A 27,811-nucleotide genomic window follows, 5' to 3' on the forward strand; every position below is an offset into this window, starting at 1 on the left:
ATGGTATATGAATCTCAATAACACTGTTACAAAAATAATCAAGAGCATGGAAACATATGTACCTACTTTTTTTGTAAAGTCTCATGTTTTAGCTATTACACTATCATTAAAGCAAACTTATTCTAAATCAGTACACGCTTTGTTCATCCGGTATGGAGGCTTCTCCCACACAACTGTGCTTGTTCTTCAGTAAATGGAACAAAGTCTATTTTAACATGCCAATGCTGCTCCTCTACCATGAGCTTTTTTTTTTTACCGAGACTGTCTCATTTTTCTCAGATAAAAGGGAATGACCAGAAGTAGATGGCTGCAGATGGACCAACACCATTTTAGAACCTCCTTAGCTTTGCCTCCTCTCAATTTGCCTCAGCCTTGGTCTGGAGTAACCCTTCACTCAGTATTTAAAGAATTAGAATACTAACCCCTTACCTGTTTATAAACCCTTCTTCCTTGGCTTATCCAGTTCTTTTGAGAAAACATCCAGAATCCTCCCCACACGCTCAAAGGCCCCGTGTGGCAACTCTTGCTAACGTCCTTCCTGCTTCAGGCCCTACTCCTGCTGTGGCCATTTTCCAGTGCCCTTTCCCGCCACACAGGAGGTGGGGTTTGTTAAATGAACAAGTGTACTTTTTTTATTCTCCGAGTGGAAGAAATTTTCAAATATATCTTAAATTCATTATGACCACATAGGGCAAGGCTTAACTGTGAATTCATAGATGAACTTTGAGGGTCTGTGTTTCTTATGGGAATGTGCATTTTTCTGAAGAAAGCATCCATAACTTCCATTAGATTTCCAAAAGTATCTACCACACAAAACAAGGTAAGGAACCGAGTTAAGGGAATAATGAGGCCCACAGAAAAAGGGAGAGACAAAAGTAAAGTGAGAGGGTAAAATAGCCATTGTGTATTTATTACAAACAATGGTGCTATAAAAGGTAAACTGCCTTTGTCATTCTTGATGGTTGGAAGTACCAAGGAGATCAGGGATCCCTATGCCTAAAACAAAAACTAGCTGATTATCTACCCCCCCATTTTCTCATCCCTGTAGTTAGCTACAGAAGACCGCATGCTTCCTTCTGTAATGGCAGCTCATGTTGATGGTGATTTTCCAAGAAGGTTGTGCGCTCCAGAAGCCTTTGAAAACTACACACGCCAGTCCCCCATTCCAAGATCTGATATGCCTTCTGCCATACCAGGGGTGTACTGGGTATGTGTGAGGTTGAGAGTCATTAACCTAAATAATGTTCTCTAAAGAAGCCATCTAAAATCCCAGTCATGTCTTGGCAAATTGAAACTATTTAAAGAACATGAAATGTCCAAATGGCAGTTTATCTACATAAATCAGTAAAACATGTGTCAGTGGCAATTTAATTTTAGTATCTTGAAAAAAAAAACAAAACAAAACTCCAACTTACGAATTAGTATGCATCTGCGTATTTGTTCACACACACATACAATCATTTGTTCCCTCATCTTAAGTTCAGCCTTCTACAGGATGAGGTTTCTGGGGCTCCAAGATGACTGCGTTAAGAGTTGGTGCTCCAAGGAGCCCCTCTGTCTGGACACTGGCTGTTTGGTGTGGCTGCGTGCCACGAGACCAGGGTCCATTCTATGGAATCACAGGCCAGAGCAGCTCCTGTTATATTCCAGATGCACAATGCAGATGCCATTTCTGTTGCAGCCCAAGTTCATGTATCCAGGTGCTTGTACAGTCGACGACTTTTCTCTTTTTTATTTCTGTTGCCATGTTTTTTCCAGGCCTTCCCAGCCCGGCTCTCAGCACTCACAGTAGCTGCGGTCACCATGCCACTCCCAGGCTTGTAGCCCATCACAGCCTGGACTCCTCTGGTCAAAGCTCTCACATTTTCCTAGGAAGTAAGATAGTATTATTTGATATGTGAGCACAGAATTATTTATGGAGAACTCCAAGAACAACCAAATTCCACCTACTGATAAATAAACAAAATGTGGTCTATCCACTCAACGGAGTATTATTTGGCAATAAAAAAAAGTACTGATAATACATGGATGAACCTTGAAGTCACGATGCCAAGTTAAAGAAGCCAGTCACAAAAGGCCACAGAGTGGGCGATTCTATTTATATGAAACGTCCAGGACAGGCCAATCTATCTAGGACAAAGTAGACGAGTGGTTGGCAGGGGTTGGGGGGAAGAGGGGAATAGTGAGTCACTGCTAATGGCTACAATGTTTCCTTCTAGAGTGAAAAAATGTTCTAAAATTATGGTGATAGTTGCACAACTCTGAATATACTACAAATTATTGAACTGCATTTTAAAAGAGTGAATTTTATGCTCTGTGAAGGGGTATTTCAACAAAACTGCTATATAAAATGTGTTGGATCAGAAGGTAAAGAAAAACTTTAAAACTTACTTGATGGAAAAAAGTTTTATCAACTATGTTTTCAATCTGTGTTGCCTTTTTATTTCTGCCTGGATGTGTTTTCAGTTCGCCACCATTTGTTTTGTTCTCTAGGAGTCGCTGGTGTTGCTGCTGAAAGGTCACAGGGTCTCTTCCAGGAGGAGGATGACAGTACAGAAGTTTACCCTGCGAAGACAACAAGAAGCGTAACAGCACCTCACAGGTGCCATCTGTGTTATCCCAGAAGAAAAAGTCCTCTGAGAAGACCTCTCTGCCAGGCACCCTGACAAGCTTCCCGCTTTCTGATGGGAGCTGAGCAGAGTTCTGTCACCTACAACTGGAGAGCCCTAATGAAGACACCGACTGTGCTCCTTCACATGTTCGGGAGGCCTCGCCGGCCCACAGCCCCCACACAGAAGGAAATCTTTCTCCTCTGTGCTCCTTTTTACCTTGTTTGCATCTCTACTCAAGTGTCCTTCAGTACGCCGACATGACTGTACTTAGGATAAATATTTCCCACAACAAAAACCAGGACACAACTGGACAGCAGGATGATACTATGGGGATGTTGGGCTGACCATGGTTGCTCACTGGGCACAAATTTTCTGCTTCCTGCTGTAAGCGCTCTATAAACTGTGGTTGGTTTTAACTCATCTTCTCATCTTCCACGGTTTTACAAGTGGTAAATGAATACATAATTTATACATACAAATATTCCATTAACTTCTTTCTTCCTGAACTGAAGGCAAGAGAGTATGCTGCCCAATTTGACTCCTGTGCTTCCCAGAGCTCTGTTGATGTGGCACTGAGAAGGGGTAACAAAGCCAAATCCTCATAACCAGTTATTACCGGAGACCCGGAATGCTTGTTTGTGAAAAGAATTAAGCTTAATCCACAACAACTATTGGGGGTTAATTATGTGCCAGGCACTAAGCTTAGTGGTGTGTGTGTCTCCACATACATGTATTTTTCTCATTTATTTCCCATAATAATCTCATGAGATAGGTACTATTAATTCCTATTTTACTGATAAGGAAAACCCCCAACTTAGCACGTGTTCATTTGTAATACGAGAATAACAACCTCATAGACTTGTGTATTCTTAACCAGGTGACAACACGGAGAACATTTTGCACTGCCCTCAGCTGGGCGCGCTGGGAGTGCTGTTGTCACAAGGGGAAGCGCAGGGAGAAGGGCAGATGACGGGCTATGCTGCAGGGAGGGCGGGGACATAGCTGTCATAGGAACCAGCAAGGGCTTTGGGAGATGGAAAAACCAGAGGCACACATTTTCTCACTTTCACTGAGGACGTGTGTAGAGGCATCTCCCTTGCATTATGCTGTCGGTTACATGTAGGGTTCAGACGATGCTAGCTCCCCTGGATCAAGAATGCCCGGCCAAGGCGGCAGATCCCCTCCCCTAGAAGAGCCGCTCAAATCTTGCCAACGCTGCCTCTCGCCAATGACACCACCACCTCAGTGAGGAAGTATCTCCTTTCTAACTCAACAGCTTGCCGGCATGTAAAAGCACACCGTGAGGACGAAGGCCTGTTTACTCCAGAGCGACAAGGAGCCGGGCTCACTTACGCTGACGTAGTCCTTCAGGATATAGCGAGCAGACCGGGGCTCGTCTGGCTGCCCACGCGCACTCATGAATCCTCGCATGTCTGTGAGAAGTAATGGTGCAAAACCCAAGTGAGGAGCCAGAATGTCACAACAAGGACAACCGAGGTGACGGAAGTTTAGTCTTACCCCACTTACTATGCATTCTGACTTGCTAGTTTAAAAAAAATTTTTAAAAAGATTTTATTCATTCCTTTGTGGCGGGGGGGGGGGAGAGCACGGGCAGGGGGGAGAGGCAGAGGGAGGAGCAGACTCCCTGCTGAGCTGGGAGTCCAACATGGGGCTTGCTCCCAGGACCTGGAGATCATGACCTGAGCTGAAGGCAGACACTTAACCACCTGACCCATCCAGGCGCCCCTGACTTGCTAGCTTTAAAAAAGCAACTATCATGGCAGAAGATAATCTGGTTAGCACCATAAAGACATCTGAGAATCCAGGTGAACAGACGGTATTATTCTGCTATCCTAGCACCAAGAGGTAACATTCAATTTCTCTCTACTCCAGTTATTTCTTTCATCTCTTGATTTTAAAAACATTTAATCATGGAGGCTACCTGTAGAATGCTATGTTGTCACTATTATGAGCAAAACCAAAAGCAATACAGTAAGCCTCTTTTTGTTTAGTCATGTATCTGTGCTTTTTCTAGTTTCTCAAACATACTATACAGATCCCTCTAATACTGACTCAATAGAGGGAGTAGCAGAGCACAGTGGTTAAGAATACGGGCTTTGGCAGACAGGTGGGGTTCAGAACTCAGCTTCCTCACCTAGTTGCTGTGTAGTAGGCTCTGTCATGTTTAGAAGGAAAGAGTGAAAACCCTAGTTCACATAATACACAAAAATACATTTAGGCAGATTAAAAATCTAAAGATATTAAAAAAAGATATTAGAGGGAAACAATTTTGTCTTTCTGAGATAGGGAAGGCCCTCCCCAAGTAAAACACCAAACCTCAACAAGCCAAAAAGGAAAAGGAAAAAAAAAAACGCTATTAAAATTGTTAATGTCTACAGGGTTAAAGAAACCACAAAGGGCTCCTACAAATCATTAAGACAACAAAAGATGCATAGAAAACTGTGATTCCCAGAAGAAACAGAAATGGCTAACATATGGACAGAGGTCCCATTTCACTACTATTTAAAGAAATGCAAATTATTTAGCAACATCTTTTAAAATGAACTGTCAGAAACTATTCTTTACAGACCTGCAGATGATCCTAGAAACTGTACATATGTGGTCATCCATTTTTATTCTGATTTTATCCGACTTAGATGACAAATCTTAAAAAACTCAAACTCAATTACTTTTCATTTTATCTGGAAGTCAAACTAAATGGGAAGTCTGGTGGAGGTCCACCTTTCCCCATCTTTCAGGCTCTGGCACCAGAGAGAGGTCTGGATTATGAAACGGGTTCTCATCCAGGCTATACCACTGACCAGACACCACCGCGGATAAGTCATTTCATGCTCTGATTTCAGATTACTTCTTTAAAAAAAAAAAGGAGGTGAAAGGTAGCCTGATTTTTAAGGTCTTTTCTAGTTCTGATTTTGTGACTACACCAGTCTCATCAAAACTGCTTAGTATATATCCTCCTTAAAGTCTCCCAACTAAACTAAGTTCAAGTTCTGGTTTAAGTGTGTTTCATATCAAATCACCTTTCTCTGTGAGAAAAATACAAGTTTTTTCTCTTCGTATCAAATCACTCAATAACCTGAACTCCTTCCCTGTTGGTGGCAGTTCCTTTAAAGGCATGCCACAGATGTATGGAAATGTTTCTAACATTGCTATTTCTTCAGGTAGACGTAGGTTCCTCCAGACCACCTTTAAAGTTTGTATTTAAGGTAAATAAATCACAATCAGTTGAAGAATGATAGGCAGATAGCTCCCACATAGAACTGGGGTAAGACACAGAGGTGGGAGAGCGGTGGACTCATTTTATTGTCAAACAAGGTTTCCAAGGGACCGATGGAAGGCGAGGGAGGCTGTTTTGTGTTCCCATCCTGACCACGCTCCACTCTGTCCCAATCTCTGAGGGCTTTCCTCTCCCATGCTGCCCTCACAACTCTCCTATCCTGCTATGATAGCATATTCATTTTCTTCCCAACAAACAGAAGGGAGAAGACTCCAGAAAAAGCCAACGCAGCCTCAGTCATATCTACACGAAAGTGAATGCCCTAAGGGCCTTGTCTTCCAAGCATGTGACAGCGGCTGGCTCGCCCTGTGTACCCTGTGGGAGCTTTCAACCCGGTCCGCATGTAGGCCTCCGACAGGGAGGGGCCCGAGACCAGGAGAGCATGGGAAGACATGTGTCCCCCGGAATGGGACTGATTGTGACCGTGAAGGTCCACAAAGGGCAGACCAGAAGAGGCCAGGGACTCAAATCATCTCCTTCTCTAACTCTAGACAGCGCTTAACACACACTACTCAGGCAGCACTCAGCTCTCGAGACCTCATTGTTGCACTCTGAACCCACCACCAGAACAGCTTGTGGGCAAGGCCCACAGAGACAACAAAAGCATCAACGCTGGAAGATGACATGACAAATGCTAAGGAAAAATGTGAATTTGTATCTTTGCAGGAGTAGTTCTCTCATTAACTATGTTGTTACTTTTTTTGTTCATGTTTTAAAATAAATCACAACTCACATCCATAAGCCGTCAACAGTTCTTCTGATGTTGGAAGTCGATGGGGATCTTCATCCTCTCTAGGCTTTATGATATTAATGCCATAGGTGGCTTCTAAGACGTGTCTCGGAATATTCTGGCAAACATAAGCTTGTCAAGGAATCCATTCCCTTGAACTCACCCCTGCCCCACCACAGCTTCTGACACGTGCTTCCTAATTCAGCATTTTTTTTTTTTTTAAGATTTTATTTTATTTGACAGAGACACAGCGAGAGAGGAAACACAAGCAGGGGGAGTGGGAGAGGGAGAAGCAGGCTTCCCGTTAAGCAGGGAGCCCGATGCGGGGCTTGATCCCAGGTCCCTGGGACTATGACCTGAGCCAAAGGCAGACGCATAATGATGGAGCCACCCACTCGCCCCTAATTCAGCACTTCTAAGACAGAAGCCTTCTCACCTCTCCAGAGAAAAAGGGTAGTTATTCATTAATTTTTGAATACTTTTTTTTCCTCTTTAAACACCATGCTACCTTGTTACCAGTTATTCATGCACATGCCCCATCTGCCCTCCAGAGTGAATCCGGCAAGGGCAGGATCCATGGCTGATTCATGCCTCTAGCCTCCACAGAACCCAACCTAACCTGGCTTGTAATAAATGCTCAGTACACACCTGATTACTAATTCAGAGTTGAAAATATACAGAGAAGCATTCAGTAACGTGACATCTGTGTTCCCAACTATCAGGAGGCAGTAACAATGTCATCTATCAAAAAAATGCACTGAAAATGGAAACCTTTGGAACACTATACCAGCCCCTCTTGCCACCTGGAGGTAAGTAGAGTTTGTGGTATAGCCACCAGGCCACTTTGCAGACTTTCGCATTCATGAGTATCCATTAATATAAAGTATGGTTCTGCGAGATGACACTTTTTACAGAAACAGTGTCATATCGTATATGTAATGTTTTGAGATTTACCCAGGTCACTACAGGTATGTTTAGTGCAGTATTTTTTTTTTTTTTTAAGATTTTATTTATTTGAGACACAGAGGTAGAGAGAGCAAGCATGAGCAGGGGGAGAGGCAGAGGGAGAGGGAGAAGCAGACTCCCCGCTGAGCCAGGAGCCCAATGTGGGGCTCAATCCCAGAACCCTGGGATCATGACCTGAGCCGAAGGCAGACACTTAACCATCTGAGCCATCCAGGTACCCCCTAGTGCAGTATTTTTAACTACTGTATACTATTCTATTTTAGCGATACACTATATTTTACCTATCCTGGTAAATGAGTTCTTCCTCATTATTTCTTACAGAAAGAGAAATTAAATTGGGGTGCATGAAAACCTGTGGCAAGGATCTTGTCAAGAACTGTAATTTGGCATACTTATAAACTAACAAATCAGTGTGCCAGTCTCATGGAGTCTCCTGTGTTCCACCAGTACCCACAGAACAGTAACAGACTAACTCGTTGGCTTTAAGGAGGGTAAAATCTTAAAGACACCGTGGTTCTTAACAGATCTATCTTTGAGTACTTTTTTCATATCAGACGCTACTCTAGATGCTTCACTTAAGGTAACTCATTATGCTGGGAGGTTGCAGAGTTCCTAATTAGCTATGTACCAGCTGTTAGATCTTGGCAAATTATTTAACTTCTCTGCACCTGACTTTCCTCAAGCTCGAAAAAATTCAAGTAATAGCAGTACCCACGTCAAGGGTTGCTTTAAGAATTAAATGAGATTACTTGATAAGTGTTGTGTGAAGCACACAGTAAGCACACAATAAATGGCATTAACGATTAAATTCTCACAATCAACTGTGAAGTAGCTTTTCGGAATTTTTCAGAAAAGGAATGTTTCTGGAAGGCTAAGCAAGCTTACTAAGGTCACACAAATAGTCAAAACGCCAGTGTCAGGATTCAATTGGGGACCGCCATCCAAAACCTGGGCTCTCCCACTGATACCAGGCAACACTGCCACCATCAGGACATGAGGTTCTACTCCCGCAGTCCTGATGCTACCTCACTGCACAAACTTGGGCAGATCACTAGTCAGTATTTCATGTTTTTCCGTTCAATAGCAGTTGTGAATACATCCAATGTAAAGCAATGTCCCAAACAAACCTGAAGCCCTAATATACACATTAACAACCAATCTTTGCAAAGCAGGAAGGATATTAGTGACACAGGGGGGACGTGGTCTCTCATTTGATCAATTGGGAGGATTCCATTGCAAATCATCTCTGCCTTGGTAGAGACAAAGGATGGCATCACCAGGCCGGGGCAGTCACATAAGCAGAGGCCAGGTTCCACAAAGAGGGTCTGAAAGACAAGTGAGAAGTTTATGTTGGGCACACAGCAGAGAAAGGGAAAAGACCAGCACACACGTGGCAAAGAACTTCACAGAAACACCCAGAGGGAGGAACTGACTGAGAAGGAAATCCAGAAGCTGATGCTGCAGAAATACCTGGAAATGCTTGGTGTGGCCAGGTGTGGCAGACACAGACACTTTCTTGTCGCCCATGATGGTGTTGATTGTGGAACTCTTACCAACATTCGGGTAGCCTACCTGCAAGAGACACCTAAGTTACTGAAGAGTCAAACGCTCTGTCGAACCCAAAGATAATACACACATAGTGCAACAGTAGCATAAGTGTTTGGTGGCTTCAAAAGATTTGAAAGAGATGCTGTTTCTTGACAATTTTCTCCCCTGTGGTGTGGGTGTTATTTACTCAGACATGTTTCCAGTGATGAACAGTCAAGCTAAGTACATTTTATTTTATAGGTCTTGCTGTAACAGATGTTACAGTAAACCTCAGCCCCCTGTTCCCAGCTCTCCCCACGATGTCCCATCTTACAGGCATTTCACTGTTTCCGCTGTATTTTTCACACTGTGGGTGAAGTCGAGCATCAGATAGACATTTTTAATCATCACCACATGCAATTAATCTTTAATTTTTAATAACCTGTTAGAAAGCTCTTGTCTTGTTGGTTAAAAATGTTAAGTGGCACATTGACTTGATATGGGTTAATAAGCTACTAAAGCTCTTCAATTACTCTTAGCGGGATCATATAAAGGTTCTCAAATAAGCACTCAAATCATGGCAGCCTTGCTCCAGGCTTTTTCTCGGGCTTGCCCCTGTGACTCTAAATCCAATTCCCTCTTACTTCTAAGAATCCTCTATCAGTGTGACTGGAAGATTATAAATACTGATTCCATCGGACATAAAACCCCAAACCTTCCACCTCTGTTCCAGGCCTCATAACAGACAACATCACTGCTTCAGTCTTCGCTCTCACTCCTCTCCACGCTTAGCCATACTGTTATCTGCTATTCCATGAACATATTTCCATTCCTGGGGCTTTGCTTAAACATCTACCTTCTGTTTGCCTGAAAGGCCCTTCTACTGTCACTTTGTCAAAAACTCACATACTTTAAGGTACAACCTCTTACATAAAGAGTGCAGATAACTGCTCATTCTCAATAGTCTCAGGTCTTCTGTTTATTTATATCTTGATTACATGACATATTACTATTTGTTTAGATGTCATTTGTTGGGGGGAGGGCACTTTTGTTGCTGTCATCTCCCCCACCTTCTGCAGACCAGGCTCCCTCACTGTACACCCCTACGGGCCGCTGGATGCCCTCTTGCACTCACGACACCCGGAACACCAAGCGCTGGGAGGGTGGGGACTGTGTCCGTCTGGTCCGCTGATACACTGCTATGGACCAGCAGGATGCCTGGCCTGTGGCACGTGATCAATAAATGTTCGTAGAATGAGTAAATTAACCTATTCTCAGGATTTATAGAGTAAAACATTCAGAAAGTGGAGGCTGTAATGTGGGGCTCGATCTCAGGACCCTGAAATCATGACCTGAGCCGAAACCAGGAGTCAGACTCCCAACGACTGCACCACCCAGGCGCCCTACCACATGGGTACCTTTATTTCTAATCCATTGGTAGTTAACACTTCCATAAATGTGAGACATTTCCATAAGTGTGAGTAAGAAAGAAACTGGCTTTTAGGGAAGCTGGACTTTCTGGCAGCATGTAAGAAATGGATTTTTAGCAATCATATAAAGAAAAGAAGCTGAAGTTGTGAAGCTGAGAGAAATGATGTAAGTTCTCCAAGGTTCACAGCCAGTGAATCCATCCCACTGTAGCACTGGGGGGCATACTAGGTCTGCCTGGCTCCAGGGGCAATTCCTTTAATTAGCGCTCTGAAGTGAAATGTTGATCTGCTACAATCATTGTAAGTGGTGGGGGAGCGCTTCAAAACAATTAGGATTAACTATACTTGGCATGTAACTTAAGAGCTAGAAGATTTTAAACCTGCCATGATCTACAGTCCCTCACAGTTTTGTTCTCCTGGGTGAGAGTCCTTTAAAATACCTTCTCTAACATCTTACATTTCCTTAGCTCAAGATGGGGCCTCTGGAGCTGTGCTGTATGTCTTTGAGGTCTGAGCACTTCTCACAGCCACCTCTAGAATTAGCATGTATTTAGCTAGGGATGTGATCTCCTTTCCCTTGTTTTTCTGCAACTAAAGCACCAGTCATGTTTTGCTTGGCCCAAAGATGTCGGGATTCTCCCTAAAATGCACCTGGAACATTTACAATACAAGTTGGCAGGGATCACATGACACCAAAGGCCTATAGAAAAAGGCAAGATTATTGAACTGGAAGTGTGAAGACACCCTTACAGGCGCTCTCATTCTGCTACCTCTTGGTAAGTCACAGGACCAGTAGGGCTGAACTGGAAGATGGGAGAAGATAATTAATATGAATAGGGGTGTAACCAATATAAGCCTTGAGAGAGTTCACTCTTTTGAGTTGGGCTTCACCTACCCCCACAAGGCCAGTGGGAAACAAGAGGGCAATAACGATCCTTATGATGCCAGAAGCTTGGCTGGTCCCTTGGGTGCCAGTGTAACTACCAATGGATTAGAAATAAAGGTACCCATGTGGTAGGGCACCTGGGTGGTGCAGTCATTGGGCGTCTGACTCCTGGTCTCGGCTCAGGTCATGATTTCAGGGTCCTGAGATCACGCCCCGCATTGGGCTCCATGCTCAGTGCAGTCGCTTGGGATTCTCTCTCCCTCTGCCCCCCACCCCCGGGGCTTGTGCTCTCTCTCTCTCTCCAATAAAGAAATCTTTTAAAAAATATTTTATTTATTTGTTGGGGTGGGGAGAGCACAAGCAGGGGAGCTGCCGGCAGAGGGAGAGGGAGAAGCAGGCTCCCCAATGAGCAAGGAACGCGATGCGGGTCTCGATCCCAGGACCCTGGGATCATGACCTGAGCTGAAGGCAGATGCTTAACCAACTGAGCCACCCAGGTGTCCCTCCAATAAATAAATCTTAAAAAAAAAAAAGGGTACCCACGTGGTAACAATCTTAGGACCTATTTCATCTTACCAGTCCAACCGTAAGTTGTCCGTCTTTCACCTTCTTCCCAGTGTGCAGCTGCTTAAAGATCTCCAACAACTCCTGCCTTGATACCAGGTGGCTAAAACTGTGTGTGCACTCCTTCTGCAGGGGCTTCCTACCCTGAGCCTCAGAATCCGCAGTGCAGCTTGTCTGCCGGTCCTGGCCACAGGCCTCTTTGTGAGGGTTGCTGTCCTCTTCGGAGCATGTCTGCCACGCCTCCTCCTCCTCCTCCTCCTCCAGACAGTCCTCGTACTCACTGGGGTCCTCATCGCTAGGGGCAAGGTCACTAAGTGCGAGGGAACCGCAGTCTGGGAGATGTCTGGGCTCACTGTGTGGGACCGCAGCCTTATCACAACTGGACTTTTCAGACTCGGCTGTGTTGGCTTCTCCAGCACCCCCGTTCGCTTGTTCCTGGAGAGAGGACAGAAACCACAAAAGCTCAGAAGTGTATAACAATGGCACCTTTCACTCTAGTGAATGTACTCAGAGTTGGTTATCTCAGATGAACAGAGGACAACACAAGTGACGAAGGAGACCAGAAAAAGTGAAAACAGGGAGACAAGGTAAGCCTTTGGGTGGAAGGACACAACAATCAACAATGGTGCCCTCTGGGGACCTCACTTTAGACATTTCTGTATTATTTGGACCCTGTACAAAATATGCATTACATTTGTAACAGATACATCTTTAAAAAAAGCAAGCATTTAAAAAAGTCCGACATGTGTCAAGCTGAATTTTGGCAGTACATTCATTTTGCACCAGGCTGCAGAACAAAGCATTTCTCATTAACGATAAAATATTTAACATTCCCTTCTTTGCACAAAGCAAGAAGGGCATGGTTTATAATTTGAGTTTCTTTTCACATTTGCATTTTTAAAGACCGTGATTTGCATGTTTAAGGAAACTGCTATTCCTTTATAATTGCCTTTAATAAATCAAAGCACTGTGGAGCATAGCTTCCTCTGGATGAAATGCAGATGCAACAAAACTCCACATGTGAAAATTATTCACATATGCAAAGAAAAAGATAAAAATCATTTACTCTTCAAGGATGTGTTAATTCTTCTGAATTCCTACTGATGGTTAAGGCAAAAATAAGACAATTTACAGTATTACTAATTTGAATTAACAAGAGTGAGTAGGTCTGGATTTAGAAGTGATGCAAACCTTGTATCATTTCTAAATTACCTAGTGTTAGAATGAGTAACCGTCACAGAACAGGACACAATGAACTCAGTTAAACAAGTATCCTAAATTTTAGGAAAGTAGAGATATAGAGAAAATGTCAGGGAAGATAGACATGATTTCATGATCAAACCTGGCAGGTCAAAAAGAAACATGGCAGCATGGCTTATAATAGAACCACAGAACTGGAAGCAATTTCTATGAGAAATGAGCAATAAATGTAAAGACGACGGTGTGTCTTCACTGTGAGCTCTTCTGGATCATTTCAAAATATGAAAGAAACAGAAAACAGTAATATGAACTGAATGTGGATGTGTATTAAAAAAACCAAAACTAGAAGCACTTTAGGTTCAGTAAAAATGTTAAAGACAACAAAAGGACTTTGTGCCAGTTATATTAAAAATAAAAAGAAAGGAAAAATCAATCCCTTGAGCAAACACAGTGCAACAGATGGCTAAGAGAATACCGAAGTATTCAGCTTGAAAACTTTTTTTTTTTTTTAAATAAGAAGGGATCAAACAACTGTAAAAGGAAAAACCAAATTTCAGGTAGGTGAGAAAACAGTGACTATCAAACTATTTCTAATAAATTCGTGTTTGATACTCAAATGACAGATGTGATTCCAGCTATGATATCACAACAGTAGCTGGTTATTGGTCTTGGGAAATCATGAAAAATGGCAGATACTTCAGAAGACTTGGGAGAAGTAAATGATGGCTAACTTAAAAAGGGAGAAACAGTATCTTCCGTAACCACTCCCCGTGAACTCAGAATTGGGTATGGGAGCAAGTCTACAAGATTGCTGGTGAGCCCTAGAAAGACAGTCACCAATGTACTACTTGGTTAACAGTTCAGGGAATACCACAGATGTAGAAACTAATCTTTCCCCCATTTTGACAGTTATTGGGTTGGTACACCGGGATAAGTAAAACAGTGATAAATATTTATTAAAAAAACTTCAGTAAAACATTAGTTTCCAGGAAAGAGTTGAAACAACAAGTAATGGTTAAGAAGACAAGCCATGAAGCCAGACTACCTGAGGATAATAAGCACTTATACTCACTGCTAAGATGATTAAATGAATACAATGTATAGAGTGCTTAGGACAGTGATGCCTGGCACAGAATAAGCTTTCATGGGTTAGTTTTTATTAACAATAGTAACAATGGAACAATTATTACTGTTGTATCCTTGTGAACACATCTGTATTCATCACATCAAAATGCTTGGTACAGAGGGCTTAGCAAGTTCACAAAAGGTTACAGAGCTCTCCCCTTGGTCCTAATCTGTTTAACAATGTTATCAATGACTGGAAAGAATACAGAGAAGGACAAACACATAAAATTGGCAGATTCAAAGCTAGGAGAGAAAAGCAAACTGTACAACCAAAATGAATTCCCTATTTAGCCCCAAATCACTAACAATATTTCAGAGTAACTGTATGTCCTAAATTGAGAGAAATACAAAATGAAAAACTTTTTCCATTGTAAATATGGGATTAGATTTGCTAAGTCTTTTCTTTTTTAAAAAATATTTGAGGGATTTCATTGTTCACAGGTTAAATGAGCTAAGAGCATAACACAGCTCCTCTGAAATGGGGTAAATTAACAAAAACTGAATTATGGGGCGCCTGGGTGGCTCAGTCGTTAAGCATCTGCCTTCGGCTCAGGTCATGATCCCAGGGTCCTGGGATGGAGCTTCGCAGGAAGCCTGCTTCTCCCTCCCCCACTCCTCCTGCTTGTGTTCCCTCTCTCGCCGTGTCTGTCAAATAAATAAATTCTTAAAAAAAAAACAACTGAATTACTGGGAGTATTCTGATCACAAGAAATAATCATCCCTCTGAATATATAACGTATAAATTAAGTGACACCAACTGTGTTTCCAGACATAGGCAGACAGGCACTTGAGATGAAGAGTGTCCCAGATATTCTGTCCATGATGCCTAGGACACCAGAAAATATACACAGAGAGAACTAAGGGGACAAAGGAAGAGTCCTCAGATCAAAGGCTAGGGAGGCGGACTTAGCTTCACTGAACTGAAGAACTTTCTAAATGTAGATAGAAAGAGTGAGCTACCTGGTCTTTATCATTTAACGCAGATAAATAACAGAGAGATTATGTGACTGTCTGCCCTGAAGGTGAGGGAAGGAATTCATAGTTAGAGCTAACCTGTGAGCTCATCAAGGGGAGGGCATTGTATTCACTGGCACTCAGCTCAACATACAAAATAGTCTACAGATGGTTGACAGAGATACGAGAAGAGAAAAGGAAAAGGCTAGGAGAAAAGGTATTACTTAAGTCTCTTTCAGCTCTAAGATTCTACTAGCAATTTCACTTCATAGTTATTACTAGCTAATAGTTACATTTTTTATTAGAAGATAAACCCCAGGGGTCCCTGGCTGGCTCAGTGGGTGGCGCATGTGACTCTTGATCTTGGGGTTGTGAGTGGCTCAGGTAAGTGTCTACCTTTGGCACAGGTCGTGATCCCAGGGTCCTGGGATGGAGCCCCACACTGGGCTCCCTGCTCAGTGGGCAGTCTGCTTCTCCCTCTCTCTCTCCCTCTCCCCTTCCCAACGTGCTCTCTTGCTCACTCTCTCTCAAAAAATAAGTAAAATCTTAAAAAAATAAAACAAATAAACCAAGATAACATGGTATATATATATATCTTTAGGGTTACTTCATTTGTTTTGAAAACAATGTCAAAAGAGATTCTAATCAAGTCCTGAGAGGTAGAAGTAAATGCTTCGGTTGTACCTGCCTCCTGTTAAAAACAATTATAAAGTCATTACGAAACCTATACAATTTCCTACTGAAACTTTAAAAAAATTAAAAATTATAGCTAACATCAGTGTGTACCACAGAGCCCCAGAGATGTCAGATTATTTGACACCAGAGAAAGTAACCTTGTGACTCATTTTTCTATGGGTCATCCTACTATCAGAGCATTTAGGGAACAAACAAAAGCCCTGGATTCCCATAACTCTTCAATAAGAAAAAACAATGCTTACTAACCAGGAACTGAAATCCTCCTCCCAGAAACGCAACCTGACAAAGTCCCCCAGAGGTTACCTTAGAGTCACCAATCAGCTGAATGGCTTCAGCCAAAGCTGACCAGAAGATAATCTTCACATTTTCTTTTTCAAAGTATGTGGCCCAGGAACTCCGCTGCTCAGCAGTCAACAAATCTGCCTTATTTATCAGAATGACGTTTTCCTTATTATCATCTATTTCTTTCACATAACATTCCTAGGCAAGACAAAGGTATTTAGACAGGCCTCTTCAAACAAGTAAAAATTGGGCTAATTATATTGAAAGCCCCCATATAGTACTAAAAGTTTTTACTGTGCTCAGTTTTAAGTCAATCCTAATTTAAAGATTTTTCATCCTGGTACATTCTACTGACCCTCTCAACAAGCTCTGAAAAAGTCAGATCATATATACCTAGAAATACTCTCGACATAAAGAATTAGAAAGGGTAAAAGGAAATGCTTTCCTACCCTGTCGAAGTATAATAGATTCTTTAAGTAATGTAGTTCCTCTCTTGAATAGTGCTGAATTGTTTTACACAAAAGTTTAAGAATTGCAAAACTAGGAGATTTGTCAGCCAGCAGGGACTATTTTTCAGCCAAGTGATGATAGCCAGTAATAATCTCATCTTTTGGGGTGCCTGGGTGGCTCAGTTGTTAAGTATCTACCTTCGGCTTGGGTCATGATCCCAGAGTCCTGGGATCGAGCCCCACATCAGGCTCCCTGCTCGGCGGGAAGCCTGCTTCTCCCTCTCCCGCTCCCCCTGCTTGAGTTCCCTCTCCCGCTGTGTCTTTCTCTGTCAAATAAGTAAATACATAAGTCTTAAAAAAAAAAAAAAAATCTCATCTTTTCACGTAAAAAATACTTTTTGAAGTCTAAAAGAAAAATAAGACCCAGTAATTGAAATTAATTCCCAGCCACAGCTCTTCATTAGGAAACACACCCGAGGTATAAAAGCTGACTTCGTATGAGTTTCAGTATTAAAACTGTCCCTCACCAGTGGATTTAAAAATATTCAGGGGCACCTGGGTGGCTCAGTCGTTAGGCGTCTGCCTTCGGCTCAGGTCATGATCTCAGGGTCCTGGGACTGAGCCCCGCATCGGGCTCCCTGCTCCACAGGAAGCCTGCTTCTCCCTCCCCCACTCCTCCTGCTTGGGTTCCCTCTCTCGCTGTGTCTCTCTCCGTCAAAATAAATAAATAAAATCTTAAAAAAAAAAAAAATTCTGCACTAGGGCGCCTGGGTGGCTCAGTTGGCTGGGCGTCTGCCTTCAGCTCGGGTCATAATCTTGAGGTCCTGAGATTGGCCCCCATGTTGGGCTCTCTGCTGGGTGGGGAGCCTGTTTCTCTCTCTGCCTGCCGCTCCCCCTGCTTGTGCGCTCTCTATCAAATAAAGAAAATCTTTAAAAAAATATTCTGTACTATTACTACTATGGACTCAAACACTAATAGGAATACTTCACATGTGTACAGTGTTTTATTAATTTAAAACCTGTATTATATTATTTCATGTAGTCTTCACTCCTTAACTGTTAGTCCCCCTGGTGTTTTACAAACTTAGTTCGCTTTTAAAGTATCACAGGGGATGATAAGTAAGGTACGAGGGGAGAGAACCTCACAGTGTGGGTAAGATGCGACTAATAAGCACAATGCTATTTCAATGGATGTCTCTTAAAAAATGAGAAACACTGGCAAATGTCTATTAACAAACTGGCTTCTAAACTAAAAGCTAGAAAATTCATGTGTTTGCCCTTCCTACAGATGGAAATACTTGTTTTCGAGGGAAGACACCTGTCTAAACAGCAGCAGTATGCATGCACCTGCCCCTGGGAGTAGAGGGGGGTCTCCTTCAACACAGAGGAGAGGACCGAACGCTTGCCCACAGTGACGGCTACCAGTGATGCCGTCCTCCCACTGCGGCTCCAAGGACTGCGCATTTGAATTGTCACACTTCACTTACCAAATCCTCACATCTAAACAGGAGTGGGTTTCGAGCATCTACTATCTGGACCACGATATCACTGAAAAAGAAAGGGAAACAGGAATATATCAACTTAAGATGCCACATCGAAGCAGGAAGGAGGAGTCTAACTTCCTTCGTCACACAGAAGATGCAGCAATAAGAAAACTTTCTGCAGCCGATACAAGCTCCTCAGAGCCTTCACAAATGTAGGGGGGACTAGAGCAGCCGAGCGCTTCAAGAATAAATCTCCCACTTCTCTGGGAGGACCCTCCTTTCATTCTGCCCCCGTGGCTAGGAGAGATGCTCTAAGGGCCAGCTGCCACTGGAAGGAAATGAGCGGCAGACAGGCTCACAGCAGTCTCCTAAAAAGCCGTGTCTGGTTAGCCTGTTCTGAAGTAATGCTTATGCAACTAGGCTGGAGACAGAGAAAATGTATTAAATCAAGCTTACTATTTAAGGCAGGGCTTTGACAATCAAAGTGTATTTTCTTTCAGAATAGTTAAATTTCCAGCATAATACTGTGATTCATCGGAACTCACAGCCTTGCTAATTAATGACAAATTAAGTTCTCTAATTAAGTGGGTCCCGGTATTTCTTCCTTAAGGTAATATCTACCACTTTCAAACTGTAAGGATTTAACAGTAAACGCAACAATGACTGCAAAATGTGGACAAAGCCTAATAAAAAAATTGCAAGGTCCACAAACATCAGGTCTACCCACAAACAAGTAGACACCAGTAAGAAAAGACAAACTTAAGACCGCTTGCTTCGTGTGCTACCCGAGGCTGCAGAGCACAGTGCTGACCGTGTACCAGGAAAGGCTCCTGTGGTACAATAGTGCCTTATCTTCCTGGAATATGGTGTTCTGCCCTCAGTGCCCCAGCAGCTTCCTGCATTTCAAATTACAGGGCATACATCAAATCTTTTCCAATAACTACGCTTGAAATTAAAAAGGCAGATGGCTTAGCTAGCCTGTTACCAAACAGGAGACATCTGCTGTACCGAACACATCAATAAATATTTCCTGCTAAAAAATCTGGCAGTAGTCACTTTATTAATAATATTTCTATGTAATTCAGATCCACTTCCATGTGATATAAACTATATATAAGTTACAAACATACTCTCTTTTACAAACAGAGAAATACCTCATAATAAAAGTAACAGAGCAAGTAACACTGTAAACTAACTGAAGTGAGGAGTTCTAAGTACAGGCTTCCTCTGGAGAAACCAGTTGCTTATTTAGGGACATAAATATGTGTAAAGGGCCATTCTGTCAAAGGTGAAAGAATGAACACATATGCTGCCCTCTCAAAACCTATAAAAATGAAAGTAAACTCTGAAGCTCATTAGGACACAGGAGCAACTGACACATGGTAGCCCAGTCAAGAAGCAAGCCTGTTCATGCTCCACAGCCCCGAGGAGGCAGATTAGAAGCGTCAGATGAAAGGTCTCTAGGCAAGGGTGAAGTGTAGGACTGAAATCAATCTGAATGAGGAGCTCTTAGGTCTGCTCCCCTATTCCATCCAGGCAGGCAACTACACCCCCTCAATCTCCTATCCCAATGGCAGAAGGCTACGGTTTATAATGGAGAAAATGAACCTGAGAGGCTGAAGAATTGGGACCTCAAGCACAGAAGGTGGGGGAAAAGGTGCCATACTGAAAAAGGGGGGATTAAACAAGTCTACATACCAAATGGTGAAAATGAGCAACCCCTTTGCAATATACCACCACATTTAGCCATGTTCTTGGCAGAAGACCATTCTTCTCTTTAAGAAACTGACTGGCTCCAGGGAAAACCCCTACAGATCCTAACATCTTGGGGTATTCCAACAAAATGAAATTGATACCTACTTGGTCCTGTACAGTGAAGTCTACCAGATGGCAAATTCCACCCAAACAGGTCATCCTGTCAATCAACTTTATAAAGCTTCATTCTTAAATATGACCACACTGGGGTGCCTGGATGGCTCAGTCAGTTAAGCATCTGCCTTCAGCTCAGGTCATACATGATCCCAGAGTCCTGGGATCAAGCCCTGCATCGGGCTCCCTGCTCAGTGGGGAGCCTACTTCTCCCTCTCCCTCTGCCCTTCCCCCTTGCTTGTGCTCTCTCTCTCTCTCTCTCAAATAAATAAAAATCTTTAAAAATGTATGAACAGACAACAAACATCACTTGATATCTGAGGAAGGCCTCTTATATAAAAGTCAGAAACCAGAATAAATAGAAAAAAAAAGGAGCAGAGAGGAAAGACAGACAATACAGGAAGGAGAAAACCTAAAATCAAAAGAACAGAAAAACAAAACAATACTGTTAAATATGCAGATGGGGGCATTCCAAGGCCAGGTTTCAATTATGTTAAACCTTGTTACCATTTCTCTTTGGAAGCAGCAGTACACATCTTCAACTGCTCAAGAGGCCCTGAAGAAGAGATCCACTGTGCTCCACAGAAGTTCCCCAGGAGAATCAATGGGTCTTCCCAAGCCTCATTCAAGCCTAACTGAATCAAAGGGGCCTGCACAGAGTCTGGGAATCAGCAGCAAGCTTCTACACTTTTCAGGCTTAGAGATTTGCCTTGTTACCCTGACCCCCCCCATATCCCAGCCCAATAGCCTTCTCTCTGCCCCTGCCGGAGCAGGATGGAGAAGGTATGTAAGTGACTTAAAAAAAAATTGAGATATAATCCACAGATCATAAAATTAACCCTTTTACAAGTTTACAATTCAGTAATTTTTAGTATATTTGCGAAGTTGTGCAACCATTACCACTAATTCCAATTAAAACAAATCACTCCTTGATTCCCCCAATACTCATCAGCTGCTCCTTTCTCTGTTATAACTCGGCCCACTGCCTTTCTATCTGTAACACAGCAGGAATCACACTCTGGATTTACCAAGGACTGATCATCTGAGTGCAAAGACTGACTGCGCTTCATTCCTGTGCCCCTGATGCCTTCCCTACAATGTATTTTCTCTTTGCAAGCAGACATCTACCCCCTTTCACACCCGTATTTTCCATATTTCCAATAGGAATCAACAGACATTTGCTAAAATAACTGTAGGTACTTCAGAACTCATCTTACAGAAAACGTTCACCATTCTTACATGCTTATCAGCATGTTCACCTAATAATAACAAAAAAAATCTATACTTTGAAAGAAATATAGCATTATACTTTCAGTTTTTATAATAATCCTCAATAGCCATTTGCATAGCTTAATCCCTGAGCACCCCAGCCCCCGGGGTCTATGAGCATTCATCAACATCCAAATCTAATCTAACACCACTAATGTCTTCCTTACACCAAAGGAAAATGGTAACTTACCTTCTCTCAATCACCCTCCAGAGCTGGCGCCAAAAGTCCAAATTTCTTTCAAATGGAGTCAATAGCAATTTTTGTTCCTCTTCTAGCCTGGCTTTAGAATGAAAAGTTTTTATCTTTGCCAGATTATAATCAAAGGTTTCAAGTAGTAGAAACACTCAAATTCATTGCATTAAAAAATACACAAATATCAACTATCAAACTGTTTTTATTACTTTCTGCTGAGTCATTATGAAAATCAAATTTGAAATTTTATACTTAATCTACTTAAGCCCTAGACATTCATCCCACAAAATGACATTTTCCCACACACCTCCTTCTGGAAGAATGTTCAAGAGAGCAGTGATCAACTCCAGAGTGACTAATGGCTAGAGAAGGGTATGAAGGAGAGAAGGCCAGGAATGGAGCGTAGTAATCAATTTACCATCTTTGTGCAAAGATGCACACGTACCCAGTAATGCTGGTTACACACAGAATTTGCACTTGAAAGAAGAAATCTATTTCCTTTTTTAAAAGAATCAAGCCTTCAAAATGCAAATAGCAATGCAAACACACCAAAATGCCAGGCTCAGAACTTCAAGACAAATCTTCATATATTCTAACACTCACCGGACAAGCTGACGTCTCCATTCTAGAAAGTTATCTTTCTCTGCCTGTTTGAGTTCTTCTGGACTAGTGTTTTGGTCCCACTTTGGTCTGAAACAATCATAGAGGGAAAAAGAATTCCATGTGAGTTACCAAAATAAAACAGAAGATTTGGATTTAATAATGGCAGCGATAAAAGGAAACAGGAAAAGAGAGAACACCAAATGAAAAATTTTATACTCAGGAGTCTTGTTATGCCTTGTAATGTTCTACATTCTTGCTCAACTCACCTCCGTGGTACACTCAAGAACTGTTTGTTTTCTTCATGGAGTTTCTTAATTCTCTGGCTTTCCTCAAAAGACAACAGCCCAGTTCTAGCCTCAGGATGCACAAACTTGATATTAAACTTCTCTGTTTAGAGAAAAGAAAGTACTGTAATTGATGTGGCAATCTAGAGAGTGGATATTGGTCATTACTTGGAAAATTAAAAATGCAGCATCTAAAACAGAATTTGAGCTTTCTTGATGTAGATGCCTCCAGCCTTGGATAAATAATTTCCAAGTGAAGTTATCTACCAAAAAAGGAATGAAAGAAAAAAAATCTTTACTAAAGCTTCCAAAAGGCCAAAAATTTTTTCAAATACTAATTTTATAAAACTCCATATGCTGAATGCACTTCAAGGAAACAGAAACAGTTAAGAGTGGGAAGGACTGTAAAAGTTCAGTACAACCAATCTCATTTTACATATGGGGAATAATTATCATCCAATGGGAATGGGTGGGGAAGCAAAGATTCAGCAAAGAGACTCCCTCCAGTTAAAAAACTGGTGAACTACTACACGGCCATCATTTATGTAGGATGTTTATGATGAATGCCCACAATTAATGCTATATAACAATTCAAAGGAATAAAAAAAAAAAGCCAAGTCCATGTACAAACCAGAGACCTCTGTGAACCCTACAGATCGCATGCCAAATTTATCTGTGTGTGTGTGTGAGTGTGAGTGAGAGAGAGAGAGACAGAGAGAGAGGGAATGAGTGTTTTTGGACGGGTTGATGGTATCCCAGCTTCCTTTTGACCCCATTCTATTCTCATCTCCTTCCAGACTCAAACTCTGTTCCATTTCCTCATTAATCTCTATTTTCCGTCATGTGTCTAAAAATTAAAAAAATTTTAATTACACAATACATAAACACTCCTTTTAAAAAAATTCAATAAAGGCATACATTCTCTTTGACCAACTCCCAATCTTCTGCCTACCTATGCAATCTCACTTCCCTCCTTGGAGATTATTGATTAAATGTGTAGGCCTCCAAGTTTTTTCCTAATATACACGTAGATATAGGGATTGGTTGGATTATTATTTTTTTTTTTCCGGGGAGAGGGAGAGAGAGAATCTAGAGCAGACTCCCTGATAAGTGCAGGACCTGATATGGGGCTCAATCTCAAGACCCTGAGATCATGACCTGGGCTGAAATCAAGAGTCAGACGCTTAACCAACTGAACCACCCAGGCACCCCGGTCGGATTATTTTCTTAATGCAAACGGTACCATACATATGCATTATTCCACAATTTGGTCTTTTCATGTGGTAACAGGTCATGGAGATCCTTCGCTTTAGTATCCACAAATTTACCTCATTCTTTTTAACTGCCATATAGTATTTCATAGCGTGTCTGTGCCACAGTTTAGCCATTTTTTCCACCTATTGAACATTTAGGTTGTTTCCAAGTGTTCATTATTAAAATATGTCAGAAATACAAATTCTCAGGCTCAACCCACACCTACTGAATCTCCAGAGGAGGGGCCCAGGAATCTGTTTTCCAGGTAATTCTGATGCTTACTAAAATAACTGCTCTAGCATAGGTATTAAAAAGTGGAAACACCAGGTCATAAAACATGCACTTTAAATTTTTGATACTGTGAAACCAAATGCTGTATTTTCAACCTCTCCCTCTGTGCTGGCTCTCACCCCATAACCTATACACACGCTGGTATTAACCTTATGTTAATGCTTACACACATATGCTTACACACATAAGCACGCGTGCACACACACACCTCTTCCTGCCATAGTCAAGTATCTTAAAAGAATGCAATTCTCAAAAGAATAGAACAAACTCTAACACTCCTCACTCTTCTGCACTTATTCCACCCCCTTCCACAAGGTCTGGTTTAGTCCATGTCCCTATTAATCTTGTTCTGATCCTTTGTGCCATTCTTCTATTACTGCTATTTCAGTCTTGCCTGCTTCTCTTGCTGGACTAATGTAACTGGTCATTCCTGCTCAAAATCCATCAGTGATCTTTCAAAACAATGAAATCTAAAATCACATTTGACACCTGCTTAAACCTCTCAAAAGATTCCTTTAAAGCCCTTATTCTCTCCAGGCTCTAGCCCTTGCCCACCTCCCTCGTGTTTGCTCATCACACCTGTCCCTGTGTACTTCAAGCACCTGCAAGGCCAACTTATAACCATTTTCTGAACAAAGTAAGCTGCTGCTCACATGTTAGCTTGAGTCCTCCACCTGTGTATATCGTCCTGGGTCACCTCACCTGTCCTAACATCTACTCATCCTTTCAGACTCAGCCCCAGCATAAAGCTTTCCTTGACTGGCCCTGGTCATCCTTCAGACAGAATGAGTACTAACTACATCTTTTATGTTCCCATTGCTTGCTACAGACTTCTTTCATAGCACCTAAAAATTCTGCAGAAACAAAGTTATCTTATTCAACACTATACTCTCAGTAGCCAATGCAATCCCTGAGAGTAGCTGGGGCCCAATAAAAGCATTTAAATAAATGAATGAATTTGCTAAACAGCACAATAACATTTATAATAAAAGAGCAATAAAAATAGTTTATAATGCTACCTGTGCCAGGTACTTTTCTAAGTGCTCAGAAGATACATACCAAAAAACATGGGAGAGCAGTGACTAAAACAAATTACATGCATGGAAAATTCACTATACTGTGTCAACAAGTGCTTTAAAATACAATTCATATTGCCCACATAACAACAGCAGGCCCAGGGAGTTGGCTTCTAACAATGGTATCAGAAAACATTTTCTGGAAAATTCTGGTATTGCCCGTCATAATGCTGACTGGTCTTTTTCCTACAAGAGATTCAGTTTCTTGAATTTGATACAATGTATAATCTGAAGGTTTTTTAGAGCTTAATTTTAAAACTGTGACACATTCTGTACTTCACAGCTTGATTCTACTTGATTAGACCTTCCCACACTCTTCTGGGATATCTGCGTTTGGGTTAAAGACAGCCCATTTATGAGTTTATTAGGGTCCACAAAAACACTTCCAAATAGACAAATTTGCATCTAGTCAGCAAAGACGGAAGGGTGACCAGTGTCATGTGTACTCAGAAATAAACAACTTACCAGCTACAAAATCTGTTCCTGCAAGTTCTGCAGTTGCAAGGAAGTCATCGAGGGAGCTCTGTTCAGTCACTGACTGAAGATTAAGACGACCCCAATCGTAGCCATCATTGAGCTCACTTGTGTGTAACTATGAGTAAAACACAGGGTAATAATACAGCTGTTCTCTTCTGGTTCTGACATCTGAACAAACTCTAACCTCCCAAGGAACTAACTCTTCTGTGGTCTTGAGGGTGGTGTCAGCCCCTTTAGAGTCAATGCTAATACTAGTTAACATTTAACTAGTAAACACTTAAACACGACAGGCACTTCATTATTTAATTTTTTCTGAAATTTTTGAAATAAATCTTATTGTATCTCTGTTTTGCTGATGAGGAAACAGTCTTGAATAGATAAAAATAACTTGCTTATAGTTGCTGCTAATGAATGGTAGAGATAAATTTAAATCCAGACTCTCTGATCCTGACAGACACAGCTGAAAATTTTTGATGGAGACCCACAGTAAAAAATACACGTTACACAGTGACTCAAATGCTGCCATACGCACAATGATACAATTCTGTGCCACTAAGTAGAATAATATGGGGAAAAAAAAGAATGCTGAAACAAAGTTACCTTATCACATGTAATACACTCTGATATTTTGAGTTCTATCCTGTTGGGTTAAAAAAAAAACCACTGATTGGGACCTACTTAACTAATTCCCAGGCGCAATCCAGAGTTTGATAAACACTATTCTAGCTACATGCTCACTACAGTACAAATAAATAAAAAAAACTGAAGCTTAAAAGAGTAGGTGGTTGGTGCAAGGCCACAGGTCAGGAAAAAAAAATCAGAGTAAGGATTAGAATACAATTCTTAAGGATTCATATTCAATCTTCCTACCACTTCCTAAAGGCTATATTATAACAGGTTCCCTCAAAATCAATTAAAATGATCAGTAATCTAATGTCTAGACTAACTTGGACTTGATGACTATGGAAGAGCCCTGTATATGCTGCTTACTCTGCGTATAAAATGGCTGGAAATCAGATGGTATTACAGTGGCACACACAGAGAGCACAGGTTCTTATTGAGAACTCAGTAAATCTCAAATACTTAGAGGTATGTCAGAATAACAAACAAAAGTCAAACTACTTCATCATTTTTCAAGGATCCTGAAATTATGTTCATCCCTAGGTCCACGGAAGTATTAGGCCAGCTCACCACAGTTTGGAGATGCACTGTTCATCTTCCAGCGAAACCGTTAGGGAATAATAAGGATGCAGCAAGCATTTGAGTTATTTTGTATTTCTGGTGGCAACCAGACACTCTTGGAGGATTCATTCTTTGAAAAATACCAAAAGAAGTAGCTTTTACGTTTTTTCCTGCTCGGAAACTTTCAAACGCTCCCTACATTCAAGATTCTTCAAGCTCTCCCAACAGCCTCATCGTCACACTAGCCCTCCTTTCCAGCCTCTACCTCTGTGCCCTGTGCCTTGCTAGAAGGAGGGCCTGCTTATCGGCCTGACAGGAATTTAAATATGCTGCTCTTTCCAAACCCTACTTAGGCGTCACTTTCCCTACAAAACTTTCCTGTGACTTTTGACTCCAGGCGTCCAGCATTCAGACTCTCTCTCACAGCCAGAAAGAAAGGCTGAGAAACACGATAAGCTGTCTTACCCAGGAGTCGCCGTGACGGTGGTTACGGCTCCGCTGGGTCTTCTGGCGGATAAGGGCCCGGCCGAGGGTGCCGGGACCTGGCGCTCTCCGGCGGCCCATCGCAGCACGGCACTCGGCGAGAACCCTGCCGGCACAACACGCGCGTGTTCCGGTTTTCAAGAGCTCGCTGCCCGGAAGTGACGTATAAGGGAGCCCAAGTAGCGGAGGCCCGAGTTGAAGAGAAGGCGGAATAACTTGCTCCAAACTGCCCTTCATATATCTCTCATTGCCACTGTTACAGAATGTAAATATGAAAATGGCCCGAGAACTTAATTTCTATGGCTATCTCTAGGAATATCTCAAATTTGGATAGAATGAGTGAATCAAAACAATGGTACCTTCCAGATTCGTGCGTCGATCTTTAACGTCCGGTAAGGAACTGGGAGACCTGAAAAACATGGGCGTGCGTATTCCAGGTCCTAGCCCCGCCTCCCAGCTGCTTTTGTCGCCAAGAGGCGGAAACACGGGTGAGGGATATTTCTGCCGCGCCAAGTGGCGTTGCTTCCTGGCGCCGGTTTTCGGCGTGCTTCTCAAGGTGTGGTCCTAACGCCTTCAAGGCCGGAATCTAAATAGTTTTTGTTTACTTAGTCTTTCCTAGCTGCGAAC

The 27,811-nt window shown here is 42.1% G+C and overlaps 1 protein-coding gene across 1 annotated transcript; it reads right to left on the minus strand.

The window, feature by feature from the left end:
* Positions 1–1,358: 1,358 nt before the first annotated feature.
* LSG1 (large 60S subunit nuclear export GTPase 1) lies at positions 1,359–27,320 on the minus strand. Its single transcript, XM_027585795.2, has 14 exons — positions 27,167–27,320; positions 25,508–25,634; positions 22,404–22,524; positions 22,138–22,224; positions 21,532–21,618; positions 18,207–18,267; positions 16,292–16,468; positions 12,026–12,448; positions 9,077–9,178; positions 8,788–8,931; positions 6,644–6,767; positions 3,966–4,045; positions 2,392–2,565; positions 1,359–1,868 (listed from the first exon to the last, which is right to left on the minus strand). Exons 1-14 carry the CDS (start codon positions 27,263–27,265, stop codon positions 1,689–1,691), a joined length of 1,986 nt encoding a protein of 661 aa, XP_027441596.1. The 5' UTR covers positions 27,266–27,320; the 3' UTR covers positions 1,359–1,688.
* Positions 27,321–27,811: the final 491 nt, after the last annotated feature.

The sequence above is a fragment of the Zalophus californianus genome, chromosome 1, assembly GCF_009762305.2.
Source record: "Zalophus californianus isolate mZalCal1 chromosome 1, mZalCal1.pri.v2, whole genome shotgun sequence".
Lineage (NCBI taxonomy): Eukaryota > Metazoa > Chordata > Mammalia > Carnivora > Otariidae > Zalophus > Zalophus californianus.